General features: G+C 58.6%; 1 protein-coding gene across 1 annotated transcript; it reads right to left on the reverse strand.

Annotated features, from left to right (window-relative positions):
• Positions 1-1436: 1436 nt before the first annotated feature.
• FADS6 (fatty acid desaturase 6) lies at positions 1437-6740 on the reverse strand. Its single transcript, XM_054278763.1, has 7 exons — positions 6711-6740; positions 6121-6461; positions 5075-5241; positions 4645-4825; positions 3657-3844; positions 2932-3111; positions 1437-2029 (listed from the first exon to the last, which is right to left on the reverse strand). Exons 2-7 carry the CDS (start codon positions 6455-6457, stop codon positions 1880-1882), a joined length of 1203 nt encoding a protein of 400 aa, XP_054134738.1. The 5' UTR covers positions 6458-6461; positions 6711-6740; the 3' UTR covers positions 1437-1879.
• Between the last annotated feature and the right edge of the window lie 9440 nt (positions 6741-16180).

The raw sequence follows: 16180 nt of genomic DNA on the forward strand, positions 1-16180 counted from the left end.
GCAGAGAGGTGGCAATGCCACCAGATCAGCGCATCAGCAGCACTGGACCCCAGCCCAGCACAAATCAATAACTCAACATTTCTGATGCCAAAGGGTCACACTGGAGGGATGCAGGGCCCCTCACACCACAGGGACCCTTCTCCTGTGCATCTCAGGGGGCTCCTGGACGTGCTGGAGGAGAAGCTGAGTGAAACACCATGGATTGCCCTCTGCCACGGGCCAGGGCCAGGGCACAGCATCCTTGAGCCTCGGGGCACATTTGCCTGTGAAGCCTCATAAATCCCCAAGGTGGCACTGCAGGGGTGCAGCCCGGACGGGAGGACACTGAAACCACAGTGTGGGATCTCAGCACAGCAGTCCTGATGTGCAGAGTCACCGAGACAACCCTTGGGGGGCTCGGAGGTCCTGGAATGTTGCCAGAAGTGTCTGGTGGTTGGACTTTGATCCTGCACAGGAGACGACACCTGTATGAGGATGGGAGGATCTCACTGGGATAAATGGTGAAAGGATAGGTTAATTATAGAGTGAAACACAGGTTTTAGAATCTCGGTACAGGGGGGTTCTAGGGAGACATGATGGAGGAATTGGGGCGTGTCCTGTCCTTCTTCTTCTTCTTCTTGGCCTCCATCTTCTGTGGTGGTGGTGGCACTTTGGGATTGATTCTTACTAAAAGTGCACTTGTCAATAAGGGTGAAAGGTATTGGGGAAAATAGGTAAATATCTTACACGTAGTTTTGGGTATAAAGATAAGTGACCGCCCCGAGGGCTCTCAGTGTGTCCATGGCTGACGTGCTGTGCGGACCTCTGTCAGGCCGGGAGAAAATCATGTAGATAAAAACTAATAAACACTGAAGACCGAGAAAAAACCTGAAGACTCCTTTCGTCCTTTGGAGCGCGGGCTGACCCAAGGCCATCCCGAGCATTTCCAGGCCATCAAAAACAGCCGAGAACGGGACACCACAGAGCACAGCCCCAGGCTGAGAGCAGAGCCCCTGCTCCCAGTTTGGCCTTTGCTGTGCCAGCTCCCCCTGGGCTGGGCTTTGCCATCGGTGCTGCAGCTCTGGAGCACCTGGTAAAGGCAGACACAGCTCCCCACAGATGCCCAGGGGAGCACCCCAGCCCTGGCAGCAGCACAGGGGGCAGAGCTCACCCTCCCCAAGCAGGGAAAGCCCCCCAAGCCCTGACTCCTGCCTGTCCCTGATTCCCTTGATAAATCCTTACCACAGCAATGCCCAGGCTGGGGCCACCTCTGGCACCCCAACACTGGCACCCCAACACTGGCACCCCCATGGGGTGAGGGTCTCTCCCCCACTCCTACCCTGGGCACCACAGGACACCAGTCAGACTCCCTCCAGCAAAAACCCCAATGGTAAAGGAAATCCACCCCAAAGTGTTAAAGGAAATCCACCCCAAAGTGTTAAGGCTGAACTTATCTTTGAAACAAATCTTTGTTCCTAGAAGGGGCCGATTTAGCCCAAAGTCAGGCAAAGCACAAGCAGCAGCGTCACAGCCCCCTCCCCACATCCACCCCTTCCCTGAGACCCCAGCCAAACAGCAGCAGCTCCATCCTGCAGATCCTGCTGCTTCTCACTTCTGGATGTCCTGGCCTGGTGCCACATCCCCCACGGATGGGGTGGGTTCCTCTCCCCAGGTGTGAGAGCAGAGTGGATAAACTGGGAACAACTGTGGGGAATGCTGGTTTTTCTGTCCCTGGTGCTGGCCCAGCAGGCTCTCCCCCTGCAGTGGCTCTGTGCACCATTTTCCAGCCAAAAGCAAAACTTCAGGGAGGGATGTTTCCTACACCGGGACTTCATGGAGGTGTTGGTCCTGCTGGAACCATCCCTCTGAATGTCCCTGCAGGAAACAGCCCCCAGGGCCCTCACTGGATGCCCACCAGCTCCGTTATGGGGGGAGCATGGACCATCAGCTCCTCGTATCTCTGCAGGAAGAGCCAGAGCCTGGAGCTGTACGTGTCCTCGTTGTAGGGCAGCTTCTTCTGCTTCAGGTACTGGGAGACGATGGGTTTGATCTGCAAGGGCAAAGGAGATGTCACTGCAGTGCAGGGTGCCCTGTGTTTGCACAAGGTGCCTGAAACGTGCCCAGAAAAGCCATCCCACGTGCCCAAAGCTGGGCTGGGGCAGGCAGCACCAGCTGTAGTATCTTTGCTGTGAATATTAAGAGGAAGGTGGTTTCCAGTTGCAGCATCACAGGGAGTTCACCCTGGCAAAACCCCTTTGGAGGGCTCCAAATTAGGAGAGATGCCCTAATGAGGCTTCTAATGAGAGCCAGCCACGAATGCTCGTTGTTCACACCCAGCCATGAATGCTCATGGTTCACACCCATCATTATTGGCCCACGCAGCCAGCTCCTTGATGGGACTGGGAGGCTGCCACAGGTTTAGTTACCTCCTTCCCTGTGACACCTCTCTGGGGGAGGTGGGTGCTGCCAGCCCCCTGAGCTCAAGCAAAGGACACTGAACACAGGGACACAGCATTGATCCCGTGCTGAAGGGCCCTCTATGGACCTGCCTTGGGATCCCCTCCAGCCGGGGCAGTGCTCAGAGCCCACGTTTTGAACACACCCCACACCCCAGAGCAGCAAGTAAGGGCACGAGGAGAGTGATAAGAGATTTGCCTGGATGTTGCCTGAACCAAAAACTGCACTGTGCAATGCTGGGGATACTTTCCCAGTGGAATCACCGGGAGGATCCTGCACTGCTGGAAGGCTGCTGCAGGCTGGAATTGGGGCCAGGAGAAGGAGCAGGGAGCAGAAACCCAGGAGAACAGGACTGGGATGGCAGGAGATGGGTTAGGGACTGTTGCAAAGCAGTTTCCAACATGAGAAGGAGCAGCACAGCCAGGTGTGGCAGCGGGGGCGGGAAGATTTCTCGTCCCCATGTCACCTCCCAGTCACCCTGTGGGGTCACCTCACCTTCAGGCACATGTTGTCGGAGAGGCTGGGGAAGAGGTGATGCTCCACGTGGCAGCTGATGAGCGAGTGGCCGAAGGACCAGTCCAGGAGGGGGTTGCGGGGCAGGTTGAGGACGCCCCGGCTCATGAGGTGGATGCGCCGGGGTTTGCGGTCGGCGGCGAACATGGGGAGGCCGATGTGCTGTGGGACAGGCAGGGTGGGCACCCTGTGGCACCTCCCCAGTGCCACCCCGGCAGAGCCAATGGCAGCTCTGCCTGTGTGTGGGCACAAGGAGCCGCATTTTGGGGTCTCTCTGTCAGCCCAAGAGCTGGGTTTGTGCCTAAAGTCACCCCATCTTGTGTTTGTCCATGGAGCCACCAGGGAGCTCCCAGGCTCTGCTCTCCCAGCACATCCCCACTTAGAGCCAGCAGCCTCTCCCCACCCCAGGGCCTGTAACACCACCTGAAACACATCAGCCCTCCCAGCCACTGCAGAGGACATCATCCTCACACCCATCATCCTCACACCCTTTGCACTCATCTGCCCTGACATTTTCCAAGGGCCACCACTTTCCACCCAGCACCACCAGCCTGATCCTCCTGGTGACAACATCAGCACGAGGGAGGTGACAACTGAACCCACACGCCTGAAGGTGACACAAGCTCCAGCCAGCAGCATCACGGCACTGGGTGGTGGCTTGCCTGTCTCCAGCACTGCTGGGATACCTTGAAGCTTCAGGTCTCTACCTGGAAGATGTTGACATGGATGTAGGGATGGGCCAGGAGGGAGCGGGTGACCAGCATGCAGAGCAGGGCAGACCACGGCGACTGGAAGCCCGAGACGTGGAGCAGGAGCCAGTAGTGGCAGTAAAACCCCAGAAACATGCAGCAGAGGGTCCGGAGAGCTGCCTTCCACTCCACATCCCTCAATAAATCTGCACAAGGAAGAGGAGGCAGCGCATGGGAGAGGTGCTGATGTTTCCCCATCACCACTGCTGCTCCAGCAGTCAGGCTGTGCCAATAGCCCCACAGCCCAGCCCAGCCCAGCCCATGAACTCACTTTTCCCATCCTCCAGTTGGCCCAAACCCTATAAAACTGCTGGGAGACTCCCCAGAGCAGCAGATCCAGCTGTGCAGCATCACTCAGGGGATTTGGACGCTCCTTCGTTTCTCACACTTTGCCAAGTCACTGGCCGTGCATTTGGCACTGCCCACAGCTGGGTCATGCAGCCTGGAGAGCTTTGCTTCCCCAGCCTCTTACTGCTTTCTGGGCTCTTCTCCCTGATTGCTTTCTGGCACCATTATTTCCCTGGAGCCACCACCTTTCCTGCCCTGTGTCTGGCCCCTGCATTGCCCCAAACCTCCACCCCAAACACGGCCACCAAACACCTTGTGTGATGCTCTGATCAACCTGAGTGTGAGACTGAACCCCATTATGGCCACAGATCTGAGTTAAAGGAGAATGGAATTGGGGTGCTGCAGGCTCATGATGGCTTTTGCCAGCGATTTCAACATCCAGCCCAGGAAAAGGTGAAGCGTTTTCTCGGCAGATGCAGAAGATGTGGTCCCCAGAGCAAGTGCAGCATCTCCTGCCCTTCCTGCAGTGTCCCACCAGGAACTGGTGTAGTTAATGGGATGCCTCCAAACAAAGCAGGACCCTTGGGTGGGGTGAGACCGGGGCAGTCACGGGCTTCCCACACCCAGCACCCTGTCCCAAGGCACGTGGGACACGTACCAAGTGCAACCAGCGGGGTTAGGATGGGCACTGCCACAGGAGCGATGAACATGTAGACGTAGCGGTTCAGGAAAGGAAGTTTCCACGTGCTGGAGTCCCCCAGGCCAATGACGTTGGTGTAGCCGTGGTGGATCTTCACATGGTTGTAGGTGGCCTGCTCGACTGTGAAAGCTGAGCAGAGCTGGGAAGGGAGAGAGAGAAGTTGCCAGGGTTGGGCACTGCCTGGCTTGGGTTTGTGTGGGAGGAACCTGGGGAGATGCTCTGGAACCATAATGAAACACCATGAGGAGATGCTCTGCACCCCACAGACCCCAAACCAGTCTGGAATGGACTTGTAAGAGTTAAGCACTAGAAACCTTTCCCACCATTCCAAACATTTCCCACCACCACAGGGTGCTGATGGGGTGTTTTTGGGGGCTGCCCCACTCACCTCAATGAAGAAGATAGCCCACACTTTGCTCCAGGACTTGGACTCAGTCAAGGCATTGTGGCTGGCCAGGTGGCTGCCCTTGACGGTCAGGGTGTGATGCACCACGCCAAGGGTGAGGACACCCGCCAGGAAAGGGATGGCCTGGGCTGACCGCAGGCACAGGAACCCTGTGGAGAAACCAGCAGGGCAGGAGCTGGGCCATGCTCATGTCCTGCAGCCCTCCGAGCCAGGCTGGAGGTGTTGCTACGCCCAAACACGCCAGCCACGGCCCTAAACCTGTTCTTCAGCCGTGGTTACAGGTATTAAACCATGCAAGCCAGAGTTTGCCTCCTCATCATCCTCGTGACTGGATCAGCCGCACTCACCCTTGTGCTGAAGATTTGGCCACTTCCAGCCTCCATGGCGAGGAGTGCTGCAGGTGCCTGATCCCACCCCACAGCTCTGGCATGTGGGATTCCACTGGTGCCCTTACTCTGCCAGGATCTCAGCGTCCCCAGGAGTTCAACAGCAAGACAAGGTCCCAGCTTTCCAGCCATGCCACCAGAGACCCACGCTCAACTGCTTTCCCTTGCACCCACCACAGCCAGGGCCATCGCCACCAAAACCACCCTGTCCCATGGTGGGACACATCACCCACTGTCCTGCCCTGTGTACATCTGCCTGGGCACCATCCCCTCAGGCCAGGCTGCACCCCGGGTCCCACCGTCCCCTCAGCCCAGGCTGTACTCCAGGTGTCACTGTCCCTCAGGCCAGGCTGCACCCCGGGTCCCACCGTCCCCTCAGCCCAGGCTGTACTCCAGGTCCCACTGTCCCCTCAGCCCAGGCTGCTGAGGTCCCACTGTCCCCTCAGCTCCTCAGACACCCCGGGTGTCACTGTCACCTGCTGTGGGGTCAGAGTGCACCAAGTCACGGGGTGAAGGAGTTGTTGTGCCTTTGTTACAACCTCAGTAGGTGCCAACAGGCTGCCAGCACAAAGCAGTCATGAGGAGGCAGTGGGACCCCTGGGGACCCCCCGGCCGTGGTTTGGGGGGGCTGAGCCAGGTTACCTGCTGGGAGCAGGAGGAAGCTGCAGGCAAGGATGCTGATGTCCACGCCGTGCCGCTCCCACCAGCTGCTGCTCTTCACCACCTTCTGCACCAGCTCCGAAAGCTCGGTCATCAGCGCTTCCTCGGGCTGCCGTGCTCGCCGTGGGGCTGCCCCGGGGGTCACATCCCCATCACCCAGCGCTGGCCCCGGCTCCCAGCCCTCTGTCCCGCTGCCACCAGGCGCTGCCGTGCCCCGGAGCGAGGGCTCCCCCATCGCCGGGAGCCGGGGGACACCGCTGGCCTCTCCGCGGAGCTGCCGTGCCCCCGGGCTCAGCGGGTCCCCGTCCTCCAGCGGCATCGCCCTGCCGAGCAGAGGCCACGCCGGTGTCACCCGCAGGGAGCCAGCCCCGGCCGCGCCGGTGTCACCCGCAGGGGACAAGCCCCGGCGCCACCGCGGACGGGCTGCGGCTCCTGCTGCCGCCGAAGGACACGGGAAGGGCAGGGATGGAAGAAAATAAACTATCAAAGGAGAAGCAGCCAGCGGAGCCGGCCGGAGAACCACCCAGCCTCCCCGCACAGGGACAGCAGAGCCAGCAGAGCCCCCTACTCACGGCAGCCCCGCGGCTCTCCCGGCGCTGCGGCTGCGGGCGGGAGCAGGAGGAGGAGGAGGAGGAGGAGCAGGGCAGCACCGGGAGGAGGGCGGTGCACATGAGCCGTGCCCAAAATCCGCCCCGTGGCCCATTTAGGGGAGCGGCCGGGGCAGCGGGGCCGTGGGGAGGGCGCAGGGAGCGAAGGAGTGGAAAAAAGATGGAGAGAGGCGATGGAAATGTGGGAGGCGAAGGAGCCGAGTGCCAGGAACAGCCCTGAGAAACCCAAGCGGAGCACTGAGGACAGGGATAGGATTTCGCTTTTGCCAGGGAGAGGGAGCAAACGTTGCGCGTCCCACGTGGGAGCCGTTTTGGGGAGAAAATCGGCCTTTTCCACAGCGAGGAGCAGGCTGCAGCACCCCCGCTCTGCCGGGGGCACCCCAGGGACCAGGACACCCCAAATCTGTCCCTCGCAGCTCTGGCACCCAGCTCTGACCCCCGCGGGGTCTCTCCTCTCTTCCGACCTGATTCTGTATGAATTTCCCCCATTTTCCATCACTGCCTCCTGACTCATCACCCTGACACTGGCATCCAAAAGCTTTGAGGATGTCTCTGCACAGACCAGGACCTCCAAAGCCCTATTTCTTTATGAAGAAAAGCTAAAAGCACATTGTTCCTCGCTGTGGCACTGGATTTCTTCTTGCTTTGTTATTTCTCCTTGCCAAACCTCAAATCAGCTCAACTGATGCACCAAAACCCTAATGAACATTGACATCCATAAAATCCATATGGTCTTGCAACAAATAAGGCTGGTTTGCTACACCCATCATTGGATATCAGAGCCCCAAACTGGGATGGGCTCAGCACCTCCAGTAACATCACATCACTGCTGTGACTTGCAGGGAAGCAAACCTCACACCCAAGTTACACCAAGCCCCAGGGAATTGCCATCATCCTCTGGAAAAAAAATTGATAACAATTAAAAAATCCAAGCTGCTGCAAAAGGGGCAGAGCTGAGAGTGCATCAGAGACATGCTGAGAGAGAGTGCATGCTGAGGTTTCATTCCCACTGTATGAGCGTGCACTAGGAAAGGCCATTTCTAGAGCCAGGGGCACTGAGGAATCAGGGGGTGCGTGGAGCCCAGCCAGGGACTCACTCTGATGGGCAGAATGGCTCTGGCAGCTGCCCACAGCTGGGAGAGCACCCATGGGTGCTGCCAGGCCAGGGGAAGCAGGTGTCAGGCCCAAAGGGGCATCGGGTGGGGCCGCTCCTGAGGGACACAGACGTGCAATGTCACCCCTGGGATGTCCCCACGAGGGACAGTGGCACGAGGGTGACAGCCCTGCTCCGAGGGCACCGCTTGGCAGCGGCCAGGGTGAGCTGTGCTGGAGCTGCCACTGCACAACGGGGCAGGAATGGTTTTGTGGGGGCAGCTGGGGGGGAGCAGGGGGTGGGGATGCCCCACACATCCAAGCCCAACGTGATCCATGAGGATGCCACTGCAGCTGGCACAGGGAGAGGCAGGGGCATGGCATCACTCAGTTCAGTGGCACCACTGGGACCGGGGACCACCTGGGAGAGGAGAACAAATCGTGGGCTGGAAACTGCATGGGAGAGGCTGAAATTTGATTTCTGAGGAAAAGTGCTGAATTCGAAAGAGGTACAGCCAAGATGGGAGTGACAATGCTGACAACAGACCAGACACTGTTAGAAGAGCCTGCAGAGCCATAAGGACAGTCAGCAGGTTCAGGATGGTGGCCCCAAATCTGCTGCCTTACAGAGCTCCATTTCCAAAAGAAACTTTTAAACCTCTGATTTCCCACCACACACAGGCCAAGTCACACAATTCCCCTGACCCAGCTGAATCCTAGGGATCAAAGCAAACGCTGACCTGGCCCTTGCACTGTGGACACAAACACCTCCAATTTAGCAGGGAAAACATGTGTAAGACTCAGAAATCCTTCAGCACACAGCAGGGCAGCTGGAGCGGATCAGTGTAATCCCTGGAGCAGCGAGCTCAGGCCAGCAGCAGCTGCTGCCCCCTGCACCGGCTGTGCCTTGCCCTGGGCACCATGGGCAGCTCCCACTGCTTCCCCAGGCATCTGCCATCCCGAGGGAGCCACGGGAAGCAGACCCTGCCACTGTCCCCATCTGACCCACTCTGCCCCCATGAACCCAAATCTGGCTCCCAGCAAGCTCCTCCCGTGTCCCTGCTCCCCAAAGAGGAGAACACGGGCCATCTTAGCCTGGCACAAGGACACACATGTCGAGACACCAGGAGCCAGCAGCTGCAAGTGCTTCCTTGCTGAGCCCTCCCAGGGTCCCCCAGCCCGTGGGACAGCACCTGCTGCAGTCCCAGAAACACAGCTTCCAGCCCAAATCCAGGAGTCTGGAAAGGCTGCAGTATTTGCAGCGCAGGGTTGTGGTGAGGAGGGAGAGCTCCCTCAGCAGCCCTTCCCTCCCTACAGCCCAGCTTGCACACCCTCCTTCCTCCTCCTCCCTCTCCCTAGGGGAGGAAGGCTCAGGCTGCAGGTGCTGGGACACCACCAGATCCCCTGGTTGCCTCAGCCAGACACTCCCAAAACCAACACCTCTCCCACCTCTCCCACCTCTCCCTCCTCTCCCTCCTCTCCCTCCTCTCCTCTCCTTCCTCTCCTTCCTTCCTTCCTCTCTCTCCATCCATCCATCCATCCATCCATCCATCCGCAGAGATTCACTTTTATAATACCTGGTTTTGGGCAGCACTCCCTCCCACCTCTTTCAGACCTCTTTCAAACGCTTTTGGGTAATTAACTTAATCAGGGATTAATTACCGCCACCCCCTGCCCAGCAGGGAGGCCTTGAGCACAGCCTCTCTTTGTCTTTTGGGGTCGGGCAGAGCCGTGGGCTCCTCCAGAAGCAGAAATTCCCCGGCTCCATCAGCTCGCTCCACCGCTCTCCCTGCCGCCGGCGGCCGAGCGCGGAGCTCCATCTGCAGGCGCAGCTCTGCCTCCGCCACCCCGAAAGCGGCTCCCCCAAACCGGGGCCCTGGCACACGGGTGTTCGGCACATCCCACAGCCGAGCAGCTCCCACGGCTGCTGCCCAGGTGCGAGTTTAGCTCGGCTCCCCGCTCACCCATCCGAGGTGATGCCCTGAGGCCAGCGGGGCACCCCAAACCTTCCCTCCTGTGCAATGAGGAAAGAGAGGAGGACGAGCTCAGGACCACGGTGCAGCAGCAGAGGGAGTCACAGCCCTGTGCAGCGCCTGCTCCGCCTGTCGTTGGGCCAAAGTGCAGGAGATCGAGCTGGTAAGCTCCCAAGGGACACAGTCCTGAGCTCCTGGGCTTCCAAAACGTGAGACCCAGCGTGATTTGTGTGCCAGGGAAAGAAGCTCTCAGTGGATGCCAGAGCTGGCACAGCCACCAGGCCCTCGCTCATGGGATGCAGAGTCTCCTTCCAGGGACCAAAACCTTGGATGCTGGGGGGACAAAGCCACTGAGCCCCATCCCGTGGGTTGCTCAGTCCTCTCCTGGGGATCGAGACCTTGGGTGCAGCCACAGCCTCTGAGAGAGCTCCGGGGGTGCCAGGCTGGGACGGAGCTGGCGGGGCTGAGATCCCTGATCTATCAAGGGCTGGTTTTCAGCCCACATCCTCCCAGCCTTGGCAAAGTCATGCTTTGAACCTTAAATAAATACCCTTTCCAGGATATCTCGCTGTTTGCACGGCCCAAAAGGCCACTTCAGGCCCCAGAACACTTCCCCCTGGTGCTGGGCAGCTCCGGGAAGAGGCTGGATCCCGTCTGGCTAATCTGGCCCATCTGTTTGCACGGCACGGGCGGACGGCGGCCAGACGGGGCGGGAGAGCCCTGGGTCACGCACCGGCTGCGGGGGAGGCAGCGTGGACAATGCCTGGCCTTATCCAGGCGCTGTGCTGGCCTTATCCAGGCTCCGTGCTGCTCCAGTGCTGCCCTGCACTGCCCCGACACCTCCGCATGGAAGTGGCTGAATGGCAAAACCCCACAAAGGACAAACGGAAAGGGCTTGGAGGCTCCACACCCTCAGTGCCATTCTCACCATCTTTTTCATTGCTGCTAATGTTTTTCTCATCCATTTGACCCTAAGATGGGTGCTGGAGGGGTTGTAGGTAGGGAATTGCTCTGCCAAACCTCAGTGATGTTCACTCAGGGTGAGAACAGCTGGGATTTACCTGCCAGGAGCAGCCAGGTATGGGGACAACAACCTAATTCCTCACTCTGGCAAGCTTTGGGGGCTACACGGCATTGTAGAGCCTGAATCCTCCTGGCTCTGGGGTTGGGACAATGGTCCTCTGGGTCCTGGCTAGGCCAGAGGGCTGCTGGGCTGCAGGGATAGACCATGAATAATGCTGCATTTGCAGAGTGGGGACAGAGCCTTGGGACAGCCTGACAGAGTGGGAGGTGATTCCCTGCGAGGAGTTAAACACAGGCCTGGTATCAGCTGTGCCACATGTCCAAACACAACCACCTCCCCTCTTCCTTCTCTAGTAGCCACCTACAAATACAAGAATCCCAAAGCTCAGGGATAAGCTTACCCTTGGGAATTAATTTCTTTACTTCCCAAGGCTGCATGAGACTCACAGCAGTGGCTGGTGAAGGGAGGTTTATTCAAAGCACATGAAAACCAAACCCAACACAAATTCCTGCCCTGAGCCCTTGGACTCAAAGCCACAGCATCAAAACCCAACTTTCCCCATGAGCACCCCCAAGGCCCCTGGGGACTCACCAGCATACCCTGATACCATACCTAGGCTGTGTTTTCAGTTTTATCACTGCTTTATTCACTGCAGTTTTATTCACCACTGCTTTATTCACTGTATCAGCAGTGAATAAAGCAGCTGTCATCCACTCCTGCTCCAGCCCAGCTTAAAATCCAAAGCCTGGCTGAAGGTGTCAACTAATCACAGACTTCCTCCACTTAGCAGCTCAGGGCCAAGGTAATCACTGGTTTGGATGCCTCTGCTCTTGCCCCGACCGAAACTGCTTGCCCCCACCCGTGTCCCTGGCGTCACCGCCTGGCCGGTGTTACCCAACGCCGGTGCACCGTGGAGATGCCAGGGGCTCCCTCCTTCCCTGCTGCCACAATGCTGAGCCTGCCACCAACAGTGTCACCACGGGATGCCTGAGTCTCCCCTCCTGCCAGCCTGGCAGGTGTTCTGTAATGCTGAAGTTCTGTGGGGTCCTGTCCTGGCAAGGATCAGCCCTGAGGAGGGAACCACCGTGGCTCCAGTTCCAGTCAGCAGCCAGTGATTGGAATTATGCTCCTGGACACAACCCTACACTTCCAGTCCTCAAAAATTGAATATCCTTCTCCTTGTAAATGTGGTACTACCCAACCCAGCCTTCCCAGTTCCCAGGTGTCCTTCTGGTCCCAACCAGAGCCACTGGGGCTGGCCACACACAGGTCCCTGCAGGCAGGCACCCGGGCCAGCAGCTCCCTATCAAACGCCCACACAGCATTTTTACCACTCAGAGCAGGCAGCATAACTCCAGGCTCCATCCTCTGGCCTCTCGAGGAAAGAGGGGACGTTTCCAGCCTCCTCAGTGTGTGGAAGGAGGATGTGGACCCCAGGATGGCATTAGCCAGCACTCGCCACCTTGGGCTGGTCTGTGACCGAGCAAGAGTAGTTTGCCAGGGTGGCTGAGTGTTACTACCCACAGCTGCTTTGGGGGGACAGTTCCCCCTGCCAGCCTCCACTGCTGGCTTCACATGCCAGAAGGGAAAGGGGTGGGGAGGGAGCGCAGGGCTCAAGGCCGAGCGCCTCCTCCTTTCTCCCCCAGGAGTTTTTGAACAGGCTCTGCTGGGGCTGTTGCATTTGCCCAGTTTAAGAAACCAGAGTAAGGTGAGTACTGACCAGAAGCTGTGTCTTTACTCTGTTCCTGTTCTTTGTGGTATCAGGATACCTCGAATTCATGGAAACCAGCAATTCCTGCAAGACAGAAAGCTCCCTGCTCATTGAGAAGCTTTAACTGGACACAGGAGAGATTGCACGATGCAGCCCCTGCACCTGAGATGGGCACTGCCCTGCTCTGGGCATGTGCCCGTGCCTCTCCCCGGCGCGGCAGGGCGGTGCCAGCCCGGGTGCGAGCAGAGTGAGGTGCCCTGGTGCCCGGGCAGGTGCCGGTGCCGCAGGGCAGGCCAGGGCAGCGGGCTGTGATGTAACGCCGTGCCCGGAGGCAGCGCTGCCCGAGCGAGCCGGGCTGGCAATCCAGAGTGCTGCGTCACTGGAACGCGGTTGGGAGCCAAAGGGCTGCCCAAATCCAGCTGGGCTCCAAGAACGCATCCCCACCTCGCCGGTCCCGCGCGGCTGTAACCTATTTCCCACTTTTGGCGGCTGCAGAGAGGGTCTAGTTGAGCTAAGGGGATGAGGAGAGGGTCTGTCTCAGCTCCATCCTGGTGGGACACATCCCAACAGCACCCAGTGTGCCCACTCGGTCCATTCCATCCTTCCCAGCTGGCACAGGCAGCCCCCCAGAGCCCTGCTGAACCAGGCACTCACCAAGGGCAGTTCTTGTTTCTTCTTCCAAGCGAGTGCCCAATGCTCCCTGCCATCCAGAGGGATAACTCACACGCTGCCTGGCAGCTATTTCATCAGCACAGCCAGACCCATACAACCAGTTAGCTTGGAAAAACATGATTCTTCTAATGATACCTTTGGAGAAGTGGTGCTCTGGATCCCAGTCGACCAAGGGAATATCTGGAGGAGCCCTGAGGAGGTTGTGGGGCAGCTCTGGCTGGCACATGGCTTCAAACCCAGTCCTGCCAGCAGCACTGGGTGAAGAAGCTGCCTTCCTTCCCCAGTGCCCTAAAAACAGCATTTTTCAGCCCACTAAGAAAACACAAGCACCAGGAAAGCTGCTAATCCTCCAGCTGGTTTTCCCATGAAGGAAAAGTCTCCCTGGCCCCATTCCTCCTGCTTTTCCCCTCCCACTGTAAGCCATTGCAGGTAAATCCAATGTGCTGCTCCTTAATCCCAGCCTGGGGAAGCAGGAGCCACCCTGACCCGAGCAACCTCACCTCACTGGTGCATTTTATTACCGACTTCAGCCAGGTCCTGCTGGGATCAGGGTCAGCAGCAGCCAGAGCTCACTGGCGGGAGGGCAAAGTGGGGCACAGCAAAAGAGGGAGGAGGCCAACAAAAAAGAAAAAAAAAAAAAAAAAGTAGGGAATAGAAACCAGGTTAGGGCTAAACTGTGGGTGTAGAGGCTGTTGTGGCAGGTAGAGCTGCTCTGCCAGCCCAGGGGACCAGAGGGCCTCCGAGCCATCCTCAGCATCCTCACCAGATTTCCAGGGTTTTCCATCCCCTGGTTCTGGGAGTTGCTGTGCTGGAGGACTCGGGGAGAGCAGGACTACAGGGATGAGGCTGGGTGCAAAATGAACAAGAGCTCAGCCCTAAAGCCATTGCTTCATCCTGCAAGGGCTCTTCTGGTCCATCAGATGGCCATGTGGCTCCAGAGGGTCCTTGCTGCCCCAGAAGTGTCAGACCTGGACAGTGACACACCAGGAATGGGGACTCAGAGAGCAGTTCTGCAGAAAAAATAGGGTTTGTTTTTACCTTTCCTCCCTGTTGGGAAGAGAACAATCAACAATGAGCCAAGCTTGGCACAAGGCAAGATAAGGCTGGCCTCCTGCAGCGCCTACGGTGGCACCATGAGCGTCACGGGGCCCTTGGCACAGCCCAGAGGCTCCTCTGAAACACACACAGGGCTCACAAGGTGCCCGGCACCACCCTGGCACCTGCCAGCCCAAGGGCAGCTGGATCCACTGGAAAACACAGACGGCATCTTGCAGTCCCATCCCTGGCTGGGCCACGGCCAGCGGGAGGCAGGCAGGGAGCTGATAGCAGCATTTACCAAGAGAGGCCAGAGGCAGTTCTGGGAATAGCCCTGCTGCCCAGCCTGAGCCCGCTTCCAAGAAGGATGTTTATTTCTAGCACGTGGCAAAGGTGATATCCTCAGAAAACTGGGGAATTTGCCGGAAGAAAGGTGACTGAGACTCGTGTTTTGTCGGAAAAAGAGGTGGAACCAGCCTCCTTGGAGCTCATGGGAAATCTCAGGTTCAGCCTGAGCATGGATTGATGGCTTTTCCCAATCTCACGGGGCAACTTGTCACCTAGAAATGCACTCCATCTGCTCCAGAGTGGGAGAAAACCTGCTGTCAGCCACAGAAGAAATATCCCTATAAGCTCTGCTTTCCCCCAGCAGTAGGCCTCCCTTTCCCACAGAAAAAGTCCTCTGGGCAACAAAATTACCTTTCCAAAAGACAAGCCCGCAGTGATGCTGTGAGTGGGCTCCCGTGCCCGTTCCCTGTCCCCTGGGAGTGCAGGGCAGATTGCCCTCAGCCCCTGCTGGTGGCAGGGCTGGTGGGGACCCAGGGTGGGGAGGACATCTGAGGAGAGAGACTCAGGGCTCTCAGCTCCCACCCCTTCTTTACACACATAGTAATTTTGGGAAGGAACGGTGTAAAAAGGTAATTCTTTTATCCTTCAGTCTCATCACAGCCTTATCCTGCTGTCAGGGCTGGCACGGTCCCTGGGGGGGGTGAGAAAGCGAGCTCGTGGCACCTTTCAGAGAAGGAGACACCCATTCCATGGCAGCTCCTCCAGCCCCCGGTGTCTGGGAGGGCTGGGGAGCGGCTCATCCCCCTGGCATGGAGAGCTGATGTTCCCTTGGGAAAGGCGGAGCGAGCACGTGGCATCCCTGCCCGGCCGAGGGAGCAGCCCCGGGCCGGGTGAGTGACACCCGCAGCGCCTGCCTCCAGCACCGGGGCTGATCTCTCACCTGGTGCCGGCCGGGAGGAGCCCCGCGGCTCCGCTGGCACCGGGATCCTGCCCTGGCACCTCCAAAATGCCTCCTGGCGCGGGCAAGGAGCCCCCGCTGCCCGCCCGGGTGTGTGAGGGGTGCCCAGCACGGGCAGGGCTGTCCCCGCTCCCGTGGGTGCTGCCCTGGGGCCGGAGCAGGGCTCTGGTCACGGACGCGCCGATGCTGCTCCAGCTCCTGCCTGCCCGGCAGCGTGTAACCCCTTACACCAGGCCAGCTTCTGTCCCGGCACACCCCGGCCTGGCTCTGCCTCCAGTCCTGGACGCAAAGCTCGGGGCTCCCACTCCCTGGGCATCCCTGCACCTTCTGAGCACCCCGGGATGGCTCCACCCCACAGCCCTCCCTCAGGGATGCCGGCAGGCGCTGTCCCCTGATCCCCACTGTCACCCAGGGATGCTCATCCTCCACCTCAGGACCTTTTGGGGAACACAAAGCAGCATTTGTCATTGTTTGTGAAAGCAACTGGGAGTGGGGAGGGGGCAGAAAGGAAAAAAAAAAGGCAAAAAAAAATAGCTTGCTGTTTTGCTTTTCCCAGGTGAGAGGAGAGGAGAAGGGGCAGGATGTGGTCAGAGCTGATCCCTAACCAACAGTGGAGATGTGGAGATGAGTCCAGCACATCCCATCACAGTCTGACAGGTGCCCATAAAGCCTCCACCTCCT

The sequence above is a fragment of the Melozone crissalis genome, unplaced genomic scaffold (genome assembly GCF_028551555.1).
Source record: "Melozone crissalis strain CALT ecotype California unplaced genomic scaffold, PUWL_Pcris_2 ptg000026l_1, whole genome shotgun sequence".
Classification (NCBI taxonomy): Eukaryota; Metazoa; Chordata; class Aves; order Passeriformes; family Passerellidae; genus Melozone; species Melozone crissalis.

What these genes read in the sequence shown, in the direction of transcription:
- FADS6 (XM_054278763.1), bottom strand. Translation starts at nt 6,457, where the DNA reads ATGCCGCTGGAGGACGGGGACCCGCTGAGCCCGGGGGCACGGCAGCTC. An exon ending in GGGCTATCTTCTTCATTGAG is followed by an intron (nt 4,826 to 5,074) that starts GTGAGTGGGGCA and finishes CTCCCTTCCCAG; the next exon opens with CTCTGCTCAGCTTTCACAGT. An exon ending in AACCCCGCTGGTTGCACTTG is followed by an intron (nt 3,845 to 4,644) that starts GTACGTGTCCCA and finishes TTCCTTGTGCAG; the next exon opens with ATTTATTGAGGGATGTGGAG.